The 15,158-nt window shown below is 41.9% G+C and overlaps 2 protein-coding genes across 6 annotated transcripts in view; one reads left to right on the top strand and one right to left on the bottom strand.

Moving 5' to 3' along the window:
• SLC20A2 (solute carrier family 20 member 2) overlaps positions 1-815 on the bottom strand; it is a 100,651-nt gene extending 99,836 nt beyond the window's left edge. The window contains 1 exon segment of the mRNA XM_038559927.1: positions 683-815. The gene's annotated coding sequence lies outside the window, so the exon portion shown is untranslated.
• Positions 595-13,313, top strand: SMIM19 (small integral membrane protein 19). 5 transcript variants are annotated; one of them, XM_038559929.1, is made up of 4 exons: positions 595-748; positions 5,151-5,288; positions 7,193-7,317; positions 11,795-13,313. In XM_038559929.1, the coding sequence occupies exons 2-4, from the start codon at positions 5,155-5,157 to the stop codon at positions 11,857-11,859; spliced, it is 324 nt and encodes a 107-aa protein (XP_038415857.1). In that variant the 5' UTR covers positions 595-748; positions 5,151-5,154; the 3' UTR covers positions 11,860-13,313. The 5 variants fall into 5 exon arrangements, with proteins under 5 accessions (XP_038415857.1, XP_038415860.1, XP_038415856.1 ...); XM_038559932.1 differs by lacking the exon at positions 11,795-13,313 and adding an exon at positions 8,859-8,937 and having other exon boundaries at positions 631-848; XM_038559928.1 differs by having other exon boundaries at positions 653-848.
• Positions 13,314-15,158: the final 1,845 nt, after the last annotated feature.

Genomic DNA, 15,158 nt, shown 5'->3' with positions numbered 1-15,158 from the left:
TCAAGGCTGCTACCAACCAGTGAAATCTCAGGACGTCCACACTGATGCTGAAACCCTGCATAAGTTCATTATCTGTCTCCTGCTAGAAAAGATACTGTTCAAGTCCCTATACACGATGTTTTTTTAAAGATACACAAAAATCACTTCAACGGACAATTCTGCAGCATCCTGGGCACATTCCGTTTTTAGGACACCTCAACAGCCCCGGCCACGCATCACTTGATCGCGTGATGCCGGTGGGACTGGAAAGACCATTCGGAGAGCCTACGCCTTCCTAAGGAGTTACCAGAGTAATTATTAAAGTCGGTCTACGTCCTCGTCATGACAGCAGACACGCTGGTGTCTCCAGCTCCCTGCCGGCGCGTGGGACTATGCGCACCCCCTCCCGCGCTCTGAGTCACGGCCGGGCGCGCAGACGCGGGGCGGGACGAGCACGGCTCCGGGAACGACCGGTCCCCGCTGCTGCCGCCGGTCCGGGCGCACCGCGGCGACGCCCGCGAGGACGGGCCGGCGGGGCGGCGGGACCCTCCCGCGGGGCCGGGGCCGGGGGCGCGCGGCGGGCGGCGGGCGGGCGCGGGGGGAGGGAGCCCGGCTGCACTCACGCGCCGGGGGCGGCACCGGGGCCTTCGCAGCGTCGCTCGCGTTCCCAGACTGAAAGGGGGACGGGGGCGGGGGGAAAGACCTGGCTCCTCGTTCCATCCGGAAACCGGCGGGCCGGCAGGAAATGACGAAGGCAGAGGTCGTGCAGGTCCGTTCGGTGACCGGGTCCCTCGCGTGCGGCCCCGACTCGGGGGGAAAGCGCCCCGCGCGGAGCAGCCTGGCCGCGCGCCGCCTCGGGAGCCAGCAGCGTGAGTGGCCCCGCGTCTCCGCGCCTCCCGGGCCCGGGGCGGGACCGCGTCACCCGGCCCCGCCCCCCTCGGCCTGGGCGCCGCCCCGCCCCGCCCCGCCCCGCCGGGCCCCTCCGGGGAGGGGAGAGAGGGGAAGGGGCCGAAGGGGCCGCCCCGCCCCCCGCCCCCCGGCCCCCGCGGCTGCCGCACGCCTGCGCCGCTTCGAGCCCTTCGGGGTCACGAGGATAGAGCCCCGGAGCCGCCGTGTGGGCCGCGCGGGCGCAGGAGGGGAGAGGCGGCGCGGGGCGAGGGGTTCCAGACGCCACAGCCTGCGGGCGGCGGGGAGGCAGGTGTGCCGGCGGTCGGGAGGCTGCCGGTGGCCACTCCCGGGGCCGGGGGGGGGAGGGGGGGTGTACTTCATACCCGCGCGACCGGAGGGCCGGGGTCACGGCACCGGCGTCCCCACGGGAGGGGCGCGGGTTTGGGCGTCAGGTGCACGGACAGCGGTGCGGCCGCCCCCTCCCGAGCCCGCGCTACTTCGGCCGCGTTACGTAACTACCACCACCTTCCCGGTTCCTTCCGTGAAATGGAACTTCGGTGCCTCCCAGCAGGCGGGGTGCAGAAATTCAGCGTGTGCGCTGCCCATCATGAGTCCTCAGACTGCCTTCCTCTCGGTGGAAGGCCTGTTGCTTAGAACCTTTCCGCTTTAGGAACCCAAACCTCCAGTGTTTCAGAGGACAGAAAAAGGAAATCACAAGAATGCTGTGAATCGTGTTGTAAGGAACTGTATGAGTGATTTTTTTTAAAAGATTTTTATTTATTTATTCATGAGAGACAGAGGCAGAGACAGGGAGAGGGAGAAGCAGGCTCCCTGCGGGGAGCCTGATGAAGGACTCCCAGGAACCCAGGATCATGACCTGAGCCAAAGGCACATAGATGCTCAATCACTGAGCCCCCCAGGGGTCCCTGTTGGGTGATTCTACCCTGAATTTGTGTCAAGATAGCAAAGCTCTAAGAGACAAATATGATAACCTTGGAGGCATAATGACAAGCGATACTCAATTTTAGACATGGTATCAGGAACCTAAAATCAGGAAACTAATTTTGAAACGTATAATGTAGTCACTTGATCCCTGGAAAACCTCTCCTAGTTCTCAACTTAAAACTTCATCAAACTAAAACCAAACTCTAGTTGCCATTTTTTGGGAACTCTGTCTCTGGATAATAATGTTTTACTTGGGACTTAATTAAGCTCATCCTAGAATCTCCTCACCAAAATTGTTTAAGCATTCGCCTCCAGGAGAAATATGTAAAAAATAAAAAAAAAAAATAAGTTTTTCTTAAAAGAGCCCTGAGTGAGGATCCAAGCATGTGGCCAGCTACATTGGTGATCTTGCTGAAATATTAACTTGCCAGGTGGCACAGCGGTTTGGCGCCGCCTGCAGCCTGGGGTGTGATCCTGAAGACCCAGGATCGAGTCCCACATCGGGCTCCCTGCGTGGAGCCTGCTTCTCCCTCTGCCTGTGTCTCTGCCCCTCTCTCTCTGTGTCTATGAATAAATAAATAAAATCTTAAAAAAAAAGAAAAAAGAAAAAGAAACATTGTAACGCCCCTGGGCATTTCGCTGTAGACGGCAGTGTGGTATGAAGTAACTGGTATGTGTGTAGGCTTGGTTAGACTAGCGTGCTGGGAGGTGACGGTCATAGTTCATGCCACATGTGGGCCATGGGTCTGTGCTATGACTCTGGACAAGGCCATTTCTTATTCCTGGCAGTCTTGCAAAGTCACACCATTGGCCATGGTGGAGAACTGAGCAGGAAAGGCCTACCCGTGGTGCAAATCTTTCACAACTACAGTACTAAAAATAACTCAAGTGCGTGTCCCTGAAACTGGAATGGTAGTCTCATTGCATACCAATGATGTTGTATAATACATGTTATTTAATACACGTTAAAATTTTAACACTCTGGGTCAGTAGTAATGACAAAATCCTTCTCTAGATACAATTAAAGACTGGCATATTTGTGGCAGGATGAAGACAAGCTTGGTAGGAATATACCACTTATCAAGTGGCCCATGAATTTTGTGAGAAATCAAAGCAAGAAATTAACCTGGCTCAGATCCATTCAGGTATTAGAAAACAGGTAGGAAACACTTCTGTAATTTGTCAGGAAAAGGATACCTGCAAAATGTTCTAGTGGCTATTGCTGTATGTTCCCTGTTTCTTCTCAAAGTCTTAATAGCTCCCAATCCTGAAACCTACCACCCTGTGGCATGATTGTCCATGGTCTTCTACAGCATCTCAAATCAGACACCTGAAGTTATCTCTTTTTGCCAAAAACACATTCGTTGTTACTTTTTCAGCACCAGCAAAATTCTAGATTCCATAAATCATAAAGACAATTATAGTCTGTTGTCTTTCAAAAGTTTCCATTTCTAAAATAGGCTGATTACTTACTATGAATCATAATGTTACTTTCAGAGAAACTCTGGAGTTCAGTTTTAAGAAATAAGAATTAAATAACAATGAAAAATCTCCCTGTGTCTCTTACTCACTTAAAAAAAAAAATCCATAGCCAGTCTTTAATATCAAGGAATTGGATATGGTATAATGTTTAAATAATATTTAGATCTTGCATCTATAAATTTTTATGATTTTAAGTAAGTTCTGTTTTTATTACTAGTTGGCTAATTTTACAAGACCAGTCTTTATATTCCTTAGATACTAATAGATCTTTTTAGAGAGCTCACTCTTGACCTCAGTGTCTAAAGTTAAGTATCATGATCATTCATGATACTCACTTTGTTGTAAATGAAATACGACATGTCCTCTACATCTGACAAAAACTTCCGAGTCAGAACAGGGAAAACATGCCACCTGGCTTAGGAGTAGAGTTATGGGAACATTTGATTTTCATGCAGAGGTAAAATAAAATTTAGTAAGTTTTATTAAACTTATTTTTATTTTAAGTTTAATAAGTTTACTTATTACTAAGCCAGATCTACATTACAGAATATTTTGGAGGCTCACAGGAGGTTGGAAGATATTTTAGTGCAAGAATATCTGTTAGGCCTTCATTGTTCTAGGATGTCTAGAGAAAAATTGCAAAATAATTTCTTGGACAATTTCAGATACTCTTTTTCTTGGAGTTAAAAAATGACTGCCTTATTCCTAGAAACTACAGTACATTTATCACCTATCACTTGTTCAGTTTTTCTCCCTCTTATAGAATGTCTAAAACAATGCTTTTGGTTTTCTTTCTCATATTAGGTCATTTGACTTATTAGATTTACCTTTTTTTTAAAAAAGATTTATTTATTTATTTATGATAGAGAGAGAGAGAGAGGCAGAAACACAGGAGGGGGGAGAAGCAGACTCCATGCCTGGAGCCTGATGTGGGACTCGATCCCGGGACTCCAGGATCGTGCCCTGGGCCAAAGGCAGGCGCCAAACCACTGAGCCACCCAGGGATCCCATAGACTTAACTTTTATATCCAACACAAGAGGTAACTTTCTCTTTAAGGAGAAATTCAACTACCTCTCAAATACAGAGAGGACACCATTACTCTTTTACTTGCTATTTGATAACACTTGCTCTTACTACTCTTATTTTCTGTGGGAATGTTCAAAGAATGCATTTCCTTGAAGTCACAGCTGTGTAAATAGCAGAAAGTAACTTTTTATCCCATACCTTCTCTCAACCACATTTGGCTAGGAGGCCAAAACTAGATAAAGCTCCAGACATTTTCCACTTGCATGGGAGGCCAGTGGGAGAAACATTGCGATGCCGGTCTCATCTTTTCTAAGCTGCTGTTGTGAGCACGACATGATTTTTTTAACATCATAGCCAGTTGTCTGGATATGTGTTTTAAAATACTTGGGTGCTTTCATCTGGGTGATAGTTACAGTTTAGAAACTGTACAAAACATTTCAACCATATATCCCTTTTGTAATATTATCTTTAAACTCTAGTTTTCACCTTCATGGAGAAGGTAAAATGTTTCAAAATCAAAAGTAAGGGGAAATATGTTACACGCCCTAGTTATCTAAGCCAGAGTTGGCAAACTTTTTCTTAAAGGGCCAGATTGTAAATATTTTAGGCTTTGAGAGCTGGAAGCAAAAATCAAGGATATTATACAGGTCTTAAAATCACTCAAAATGTATCTGTTTATAAATGTAAAACCATTCCTAGCTCCTGGGCCATCCAAAAACAGGTAGCATGCTAGAGTTGGCCAGAAGGCCATATGTTTGCCAGCCCTTCTCTTCAGACAGTGGTACCACCCCTAACTAAGAAAACCCCTGCTCTCTTTTCTTTCTTCCAGCCCCATGCCTGGAGGTTACGGGGTGATGGGTGACGATGGCTCTATGGATTACAGTGTTCATGAGGCCTGGAATGAAGCCACCAATGTTTACTTGGTAGTGATTCTTGTTAGCTTTGTTCTCTTCATGTACGCCAAGAGGTAAAGTTTTTAGTATTTGGGGATTGATAAGAAACTGGGCTTTTAAAAAGGTCACATTTTTGTTTGTTCCGAATTAAATGCACAAAAATAATTTCATCAGCATTTTTGTTTCTGCTATGAAAGCACTGTCTACTCGGGTCTGTTCTGGAGCTCTGGACACCATTTGGCTTTGAAGAGACTGTTGTTTTAAGAGTTGGAGATTTAGGGGATCCCTGGGTGGCTCACTGGTTTAGTGAGCCTCCTGCCTTTGGCCCAGGGCACGATCCTGGAGTCCCGGGATCGAGTCCCACGTCAGGCTCCCGGCATGGAGCCTGCTTCTCCCTCTGCCTGTGTCTCTGCCTCTCTCTCTCTCTATGTCTATCATAAATAAATAAAATCTTAAAAAAAAAAAAAAAAAGAGTTGGAGATTTAAGTGCAGTTCTGGGCACTCTGGTTTTGCCTTTTCATTCTATTTCTTTTCTTTTCTTTTTTTTCTTTTCTTTTCTTTTCTTTTCTTTTCTAAGATTATATATATATTTGAGAGAGAGAGAGCAAGAGATCACAAGCAGGGCATAGGGATACAAGGAGAAGCAGACTCCCCACTGAGTGGGGAGCCCAATGTGGGACTCCATTCCAGGACCCTGGGATTACCACCTGAGCCAAAGGCAGATACTTAAGCCACTGAGTCACCCAGGTAACCCCCTTCCTATCATTTCTAGTATAGCTCAATTTTATCATCCAGCCTGGGTTCACTGTCACTCTTGGATGAACATATTTTTTTGGCCCATGTCTGTGAAATGCAGAAACACCAATTCCTATGTATTTAGCAATTCCCTCTTCACACATTTAAGTTTTCCTTTCTGATTCTTATACACGACCATATCATAGCCCTTATTGAATAATAATGGTATTATCTGACTATTTGTCCATCCCACAAAAACCTTAGTTCCTTCAGAACAAGGACTTTAACCTTTAACCTTTGTGTCCCTGCTGTGTCACATCATGTAAATCCTCAATAAGTATTTCCTGCTTTAATTCCAAATGTTGTAGCATAGTTTAACTATTCTTTTCCAAAGAGAGAGAGAGAGGGGAAAAGCAGTATTAGTTGGACTGAACTGCTTCTCCTTATAGCCATGTGCTTCTTGGTATTCTCTACCAAGGTTAAAAAAGCATTAGTTCAAAGTAATTAGTAATTGAAAAATAACTGATGTTTGGCTTGGAGAGCACCTGCCATCAGACAAGCAGGTTTCCCCTTCCAGGCCGTGTGACCCCTGGAACAGCTGGCCCACTGGCAGCCTGGACTCAGGGGTGGCTGAGAGAGGGCTCCATATATCATCCCCCATCCACTTGCAGGTAACAGCTTTTCTCCAAAAATAGCCACCACCTCCTCTCCACCCTCCTGTTTTAAAAACAGAGACACACTGTTGTTAATTTTAAGTAGAGGGGCCCACTAAGGCCATGCTATTGTATTTAAGAAATGTGATGATTCATTATTTTCCAAAATTAAGATCTCCTCACATTCTGTTTATTCTCTAACCCAGTAATTTGGCTTTATTTGGATGACACCAGAGGGAGGAGAAAAATAAGATGTTTTCTTGTTTGTGCATTTTTCTGTATAATACTTGGCTTTTGATGGGGGATAGGAGTGAAAGCATGACAGAGGTACTTCATGTGGTTGTATTAAGTGGCTGTATTCAGCTTTCTTTTCTTTCTTTGAGCCCTGTGGCCATACATGTACAGCGTCATACTTTGTAGTGAAAGCAAGAACACTTGAACCAAGAAAGCATCTCACAGAGACAAAAGAGATAAGCTCATTGTTACTTACATCCTTTCAATGTAGCTTCTGATTACTATAGTCACAAGTCCATTAACAGTCCTATAGATATTAATGTAAATCTATCTTCCCTATTGGTTTTGTGTCTAAGGAATAAAAGGAAAATTATGAGAATATTCAGTGTGCCACCAACAGCAGAAACTTTATCAGAGAGCAGCTTTTATGATACAATAAGCAAAATTCGTTTAAGACAGCAACTGGAAATGTACTCCATTTGTAAGTATGTTTTGTGTTGAATATAGTCATATTTAAAATAGATTTTTTTGGAATTGAGTTCAATTAGCAAAAGGTTATCAGAAATAATTGGTAATGAAAACTTAATGCCTTTTTTAGATACTTAGCACAGCATTAGCAAAAAGTAGATCTGCCGTGAAGTTGAAGCTTCAAGACCCTCTCTGCTTATACAGCCTGGCAAAGTGTTCATATGATGATACTTTTATAAATTTTGCAAAAATTAGCTATTTTAACCATCAGTTAAGACTGCTATCTCTTTTTGCTCTAATTTGCCCTCCTCTACACATCCCCTCATGTGGAGTAGCATTGAAGTGACCAAAAGCATTTGGGGATCTGGCTGAGGGGTAGCTGGGTTGGAGCTGCCTTTAGTTTGGGTTTGAATCTTGTATTTATGGGGTTTGCAGTCATTTCTAGTATAATTAAATTACTGTAAGCAAAAACAATATAAGAATGGCTTCCAGGGGGATCCCTGGGTGGTGCAGCGGTTTGGCGCCTGCCTTTGGCCCAGGGCACAATCCTGGAGACCCAGGATCGAATCCCACGTCGGGCTCCCAGTGCATGGAGCCTGCTTCTCCCTCTGCCTGTGTCTCTGCCTCTCTCTCTCTCTGTGTGACTATCATAAAAAAAAAAAAAAAAAAAAAAGAATGGCTTCCAGGGGCACCTAGGTGGCTCAGACTGATAAGCATTCAACTCTTGATCTCAGTTCAGGTCTTGACCTCAGGATTGTGAGTTCAAGCCTCACATTGAGCTCTACACTAGGCATGGAGCCTACTTTAAAAAAAAATAGAAAGAAAAAATGGCTTTCAGGAATATGGCATGTGATATCAATGTACAAGCCAGAGGTCATGTCTCAATATTCATATGTCATATAGTACCGAACACTATGAGTATGTATGTCAGGGAGAAGAAATAAAGTTTAAAATGTATGGAGCCAGAATGAATTGTACATCTAAGTCACAGCTTTTTATGCCACCATTTAAAAGAGTGAGTAGTGGTTGGCTCCATTGCTCAGGGGTTAGAGCACTGGTCTTGTAAAAGAATGAGTTGTGGTTTCCAAGGTGTATTATTAAATGAGAAGAATAAGATAAAATAGTATATATACCAGGATGCTATTCTTTTAAAATCAAATGACCAAAGTATCCCTTGTTTAATCTATGTGTAATATAATATTTTATGTAATTATGTAAGCATGGAGGAGGGCTTGGAAAGTTATGCATCAGATTATTAACATTCCTTAAATTGATGGGACTGTGTGGGATTTAAGGGGAAAATACTGGACATTTTTTAAAGAATGCCTACAGTAAAAACTTAAGTGTGTGTATACATGTGTGCGTGCATAGAAAAAAGCAAGAAAGAATGGCAAGATATCACTAGTATATGTCTTGGGTAGAATAGAATTTCAGGTTAAAAATAGAAAAATGTATGTGTATGTATATACACCTATGTATATACACACACACACATATATATACATGAATAAACACAAGTAGAACCTCTAAAGTCTTTTTTTTTTTTTTTACAAGAACCTCTAAAGTCTTAAGCATAAGTTTTCTCCTAAGAACCTCTTCCTTTAGGAGAAGGAATTGGGTAGCTGCAGGATTGATCAGGTAGGAGGAAGATACGCTTTTTACTGTTTCCTCCTTGTACCTTTTGCATATGTTACCAGTTCCCAATAAGAAGTAAAATTTAACACAGCAGCATTGTTCACAATAGCCAAAAGGCGGAAACAACCCAAGTGTCCCTGACAGATACACAAAATGTGGTATAGAAATACAATAGGATGTTAGTCAATCTTTAAGAGGAAGGAAATTCTGACACATGGTATACAGCACAGATGAACCCGAGGACCTTATGTCTCATAATTATTCTTACTATGAAGGGAGATACACCAATCACAAAAGAACAAATATTTTACTTATAGGAGGCAAATTCATAGAGATAGAAAATAGAATGGTGGTTGCCAGGGGCCTGAGGAGGAGGGAGTGGGGAATTATTGTTTAATGGGTATGGAGTTGGGGCACTTGGTTTTACTACAATAAAAAATTCTTTAAAAAATATAAATACTAAACAACAAAAGTGCAAAGCTACAAGCTCTATATGGAAAATTATGAAGAATCAAGTTTCCATTGATGCCTAGCCAAAACAAAGCTATTTCCTATCAGTAATACACTCAGTAACATATCATATAAACATATAATCCAAGTGCACAGGTTTTTTCTTTGATGGGAATGCCATAAAATATAATTTATCAGAATTCCTGTGTTTGTAAGGCATGTCAGTTTTCTACTGCTGCTATAACAAATTACCACAAATCCTGTGGCTTAAAACAAATGTATGATCTTACAATTTCATAGCATAAAAGTCCTAGAACAGCCTTACAGGGCTGAAACCAAGGTGTCAGCAGCGTACTTTTTCTTTCTGAAGGTCTGGAAGTTTGTTCTTTTTTTAAGATTTTATCTATCTATCTATTTAAGGGAGACAGAGCTGGAGAGTATGTGAGGGAGTGACCACGAAGGGGCGGGGAGGAAAGGCAGAGGGAGAAGCAGACCCTCTGCTGAGCAGGGAGCTGTACAGACTCTCTGCTGAGCAGGGAGCCCTACTCAGGACTCGATTCCAGGACCCCGAAATCATGATCTGAACCGAAGGCAGATGCTTAACTGACTGAACCATCCAGACGTTCCTTTTCTGGAGGTTCTAGAAGAGAGCCTGTGACTTTGCCTTTTCCAGCTGCCAGAGGCCACCCCCATTCCTCTGTTTATGGTCTGCATCTTGGGAGCCAGCAGCATTTAATCTTTCAGATCATTCTTCCTTTTTTATTTCTTAGTCTTTTCTCTGAACTCAGGAAAGGTTCTCTAATTTTTAAGGCCCATGTGATTAGGTTGGGCTAGATAGTACAAGCTAATCTCCCACTCGAAATGTCTTTACCTTAATCACATCTCAAAGTCCTGTTTGTCCTATGAAATAATGTAGTCACAGATTTTGGGGGTTAGGATGCAAACATCTTTAGAAGCCGTTTTTCTGGGCAGCCTGGGTGGCTCAGCGACTTAGTGCTGCCTTCAGCCCGGGGCGGGATCCTGGAGACCCGGGATCGAGTCCCACGTTGGGCTCCCTGTGTGGATCCTGCTTCTCCCTCTGCCTCTCTCTCTCTCTCTCTCTCTCTGTCTGTGTCTCTCATGAATAAATAAATAAAATCTTTTTTAAAAAGCCATTTTTCTTATAAATACTATATGTGTGGAATTGCACATTTAATGACTCCCATCACATTGGATCACTCTTAGTGTTTTGTGACCTAGGTAGTCCTGACAATCTGGTGGTTCAAGAGGAAATAGCAAACAAAGTTCTTTTTCTTAAAGAGGACTCCCAAAATTGTATAAACTTTAGTCCACAAAAATTTGTGGATGCACCCTGAGTAGCATAAATAAATAGTATCTCTTTCTTGGCCAGTGAAAACTTAAGGAAGAGAGTGAAAGTTTTAACTCTAGGTAGTGAATCACTTTCACAAAGATTTTAACCATGTACTTTCTCTAGTTGCAGGTTAAAACCATGCTTCTTCAATAAACATTTCTGAGAAGTACAAAAAAAATACAGAATGCAGGGATCCCTGGGTGGCGCAGCGGTTTGGCGCCTGCCTTTGGCCCAGGGCGTGATCCTGGAGACCCGGGATCGAATCCCACATCGGGCTCCCGGTGCTTGGAGCCTGCTTCTCCCTCTGCCTGTGTCTCTGCCTCTCTCTCTCTCTCCGTGTGACTATCATGAATAAATAAATTTAAAAAAAAGAAAAAAATGTTTAAAAAAAAATACAGAATGCATATTGGTCTTTTCTTCTAGTTTATATCAAAGACAACGTTCAATAATAGGTCTCTTAGACTGAAAAGTAGAAATACAGATTCCTTATGCTATGAACAAAAGCATTACTATTTACTTAAGGTGGAAGTGGGAAATAAGAAAGAAGGAAATGATAAAATGTTAATTTAACTTGGGGCACTTGGTGGCTCAGGTGGTTAAGCATCTGACTCTTGATTTCAGCTCAGGTCATGATCTCAGGGTCATGAGGTCGAGCCCTGTATGGGCTCTGTGCTCAGAGCAGAGTCCGCTCGTCCTTCTCTCTCTGCTCCCCTCCCCTTATGCACATGCACTCTTCTCTCAAATAAATAAATAAAAATCTTTTTAAAAAAATTCTTAACTTTAATAGCTTAATGTTTACCTTCTATTTTAAAGCTCTGAATAAGCCTGATATACAAATAATAATAGTAAATATATAAAAATGGATATCAACAGTGTTGAGAAATTAGAGGATCACAAAGTATAATACATTTCCTTTAATGAAAAACATTACTTAATTCTAAGCTAATTCTTTACTGAGAATCATGACTTGACTGTGACTTAATGATGTTAGCTAATAATTATTTGCTATTTTTATTAATTTTATTTTTTGTTGTTGTGTTTTGTTTTTTAATAGCAAGGAAGTATGACTATCAGCAGCCACAAAACCAAGCTGACAGTGTGCAACTCTCGTTGGAATGAAATCACAGAAAATGAACAAACAACCTAAGTAATTGTTCAACAGTCTGGTAGTAAGCTCCTAAATATACTAAGTCATGAACAGCATTTCTTTTAAAACCCTATCTTCATAGAACCATTTTACTTGTCATTTTTTCCCTTGTATGTTATTTTGCTTTTTAAAATTGCATCACCACGTTATTTGTTATACCAAAAAGGTGGGGGGGAGGGTCAAAAGACCTGGACGCAGGCCATCTGCACATACTTAGGACCTTTCATTTCTTCAGGATACAATCAGAAATAAAAATACATCTTTGGAAGTGAGAATCTGGAGCTTATGCCACTTTGATTTAAACGTTTTTGCAAAATTACAAAGTAAAAATCCAGTCATTGGAAGAATATCATCCTTTTCAGTTGTATTCTGTGATAAATGTCATATGGATAATGGATGAATTTGTGTTCTTACTGCTGTTGTTACCACACTTTAATTGAATTAACGATCTTTGCTTCTTCCAAATGAACTCGCACAGGAGACTGCCTTTTCTACTCTTGTCATGAAGCATTCCTATCTGCTAATTGTGGAAGCTTTTTGTGATTGGAATGTTTTCCCTTCATTGTGTTCCCAAGAGTTTGTTTGCTTTTTTCTTTTTTTTTTTTTCAATCCCATAGTTCTATTCCCACCAGAACAGTCTTGTTTGGACCATACTGGAGCCATGCTGCTGAATAAATGGACACGTCTATATTGGTGTTGGCAACTTGCTTTTTTGATCATGTAACTCTCAAGTTTAATATAACTGTCTGGTTACTTACACTTTTTTAGCATAATAAGCTTCACTGAAGACTCTCATATCTTGTACCTTACGCTGAAATGTTTTTATCTAATTTTTCATATTTCTTTAGATAAAAGTTGGTGGGAGGTAGTGGCAAGGGAATTTCCCTGTCCACATCCCTGTCCAAGAAGTTTTTGAATCAAAGCCATTCCTAATTTTAAGAGTTAGAGTTAATATTTCAAGCATTGTTTCCTTTTCCCTTTATAATTATGAAGTAAAGAACATAAATTTTAAACGGAAAGGTTTAGACCAAATGAAATTATTGAGGGAAATTGCATTTGCTTTTAAATTTTAATTATATTATTCAAAAATGTCTCTCTTGTACAAGGTGAATTGCTGACTAATGGAATAATTCTTTTTTGACTCACAGAAGAGTTTGAGTGTACTGCAGATAATAGAATGAAAAACTGACTACAGGATTGTAAACAGTCATAATTACAGGCAGGGTATATAACAGCATGGGGCCGATCTTACACTTTGCTTTGCTCTTAGGAAAACCACCATATATTTCTGTGAGCAGAAAATGTAATTAGGAGGAGTTTACTTGTATCACTGACGTGTTGCACAATCTGGACGAATTACAGAAACTGGCTATCTCAGATGATTTATAAAAATATTGTTCCTAAATAAATGTACATCACAATGAAATTGACTGTGGTTGTTTTTTATTTGCATCCATTAGATAGAGATAGTCATAACTAAAAGCTGTATATCGTTTGGTGAGCATTAAACCTTGAAAAGGAAGAGGATGAATTCCTCCTCATTTTTTCTCTAAAGCCAATTGAAGGGAATCACAACCCCCCACCAGCAGTAACAACAGCAAGTCTGCCTTTGAAGTTTCTCTCTGCTTCAACAGCTGAGCTGGGAAAGGGGTGGAAGCCCTGCCACCACACTTCAAAGCCACGCCAGCTGATTATCCTGCTTCTGCCCACCACACCAGCACCATCCATGGATTCAGTGGAACTATTTTCTTTGGAAGAAAACTGAAATGACTAATAAACTGCTAACCAGCACTTGTGTTCTTTTCCTCATTTCTTCTATCTTTTAGTGCATGAGATCTTCAGTGGTAAGCACTGGGCAGCCTCTATTGGTACACAGCTGCATTGTGGTAAATCATTGGATGTTTAGCTAATGCCAGCCAGCTGCACTAAAGGAAGAAGTTCGCCTCCAGAGAGTATAGATGTTTGCTCTTGACCTATTCAGGTGGAGTTATTTATGATTGATAAATGAAATACAGAGTTTATCATAGAATTGCTATAATGTCAACTATTTCAAGTATGCAGTAGAAAAAAATCAAAGGTAAAAGCATCATAATAAAAAATTTCTGTTATTAAGATAAGAATAAATTTAACTTAGAAAATATAATTAAAGAAAGAAGGGACAAAAGTATATTACATGGAGCCAAGTACTTCATTCAACAAATAGTTGTGGAGTATAGACTCTAGGCTGGCTGTATGTGATCTAGAGGCTATTCTAGTCTACGAACAGAATCAGAACAGGAATAGGGGCTGAAAAACTAAATGGAAATAGAAAGGACACTTGGCTCACCTCCAACCTGTATGCAAAATTGTGAGGATCACAGAGTAGGAACTCGAGCTTAAAGTTTCCCCCTGGAGCCCCCACTAAAGCCAAAGCCAATCTTATACAAAACTATACAAAGCAAAAAAAATTCCATCCCTTCTTGTCCCTCTTCAGCCCCCCGTAAGTCTGTGCGTGGCACAGTCTTACATGAGGATGTGAGAATAAGGATGAGGCCAGAGGCTCCAGAACCAAGGTGATTAAACCCTACTCAGTCCTGAGGCACATATGGAAACCCAGCTTCTCTTCTGTCCTTGACCTCTCACCCCAAAGTAAATGAATGGCATTTAGCACTGGATTTCATACCGATGCATTATCCACCTTTATTTTATTCAGATATAGTGAAAAACAAAAGCCAATTATGGAGATTAGGAACATGCCCCATTCTAGATAGGAAGGGGAGAGAAATCCAAGAGGGGGCTGGCTGCTCACTGTCCAGACTTATTGGTAGTAGTTTAGACCCTGGTTTGATGCTGAGGGCCCACTGTGTGGTTCACTTTTATTTGGATATTTCTAGTTCCCCAGTGTCTTCTCTTCCGAATAGAGAAACTACAGGGGTTTCACCATGAGGAAGGAGTGGCTCCATTGCAGGGATGTTTATGAAAAAACATTTGATGCATTTCAAACTAGCTGAAGAAAGTTGGGTTTTGTCTTGTTTCCTAGCTTCAAGGGGTAGAATTTGGTGATACATCAGTTGCATATAACACCTGGTGCTCATTCCATGAAGTGCCCTCCTTAATGCCCATCACCCAGTTACCCCATCCCCACCCCCCCACCTACCTCACCTCCAGCAACTCTCTGTTTCCTAGAGTTAAGAGTCTCTTATGGTTTGTCTACAAATTAAAATCACAATGAGATATCACCTCACATGGTCTGAATGGCTAAAATGAACAAGTCAGGAAATAACAGATGGTG

Source organism: Canis lupus, chromosome 16, assembly GCF_011100685.1.
Source record: "Canis lupus familiaris isolate Mischka breed German Shepherd chromosome 16, alternate assembly UU_Cfam_GSD_1.0, whole genome shotgun sequence".
In the NCBI taxonomy this organism is placed as follows: Eukaryota; Metazoa; Chordata; class Mammalia; order Carnivora; family Canidae; genus Canis; species Canis lupus.
The sequence above is the reverse complement of the archived record's forward strand: the minus strand, read 5'-3'. Positions and strand labels throughout refer to the sequence as shown.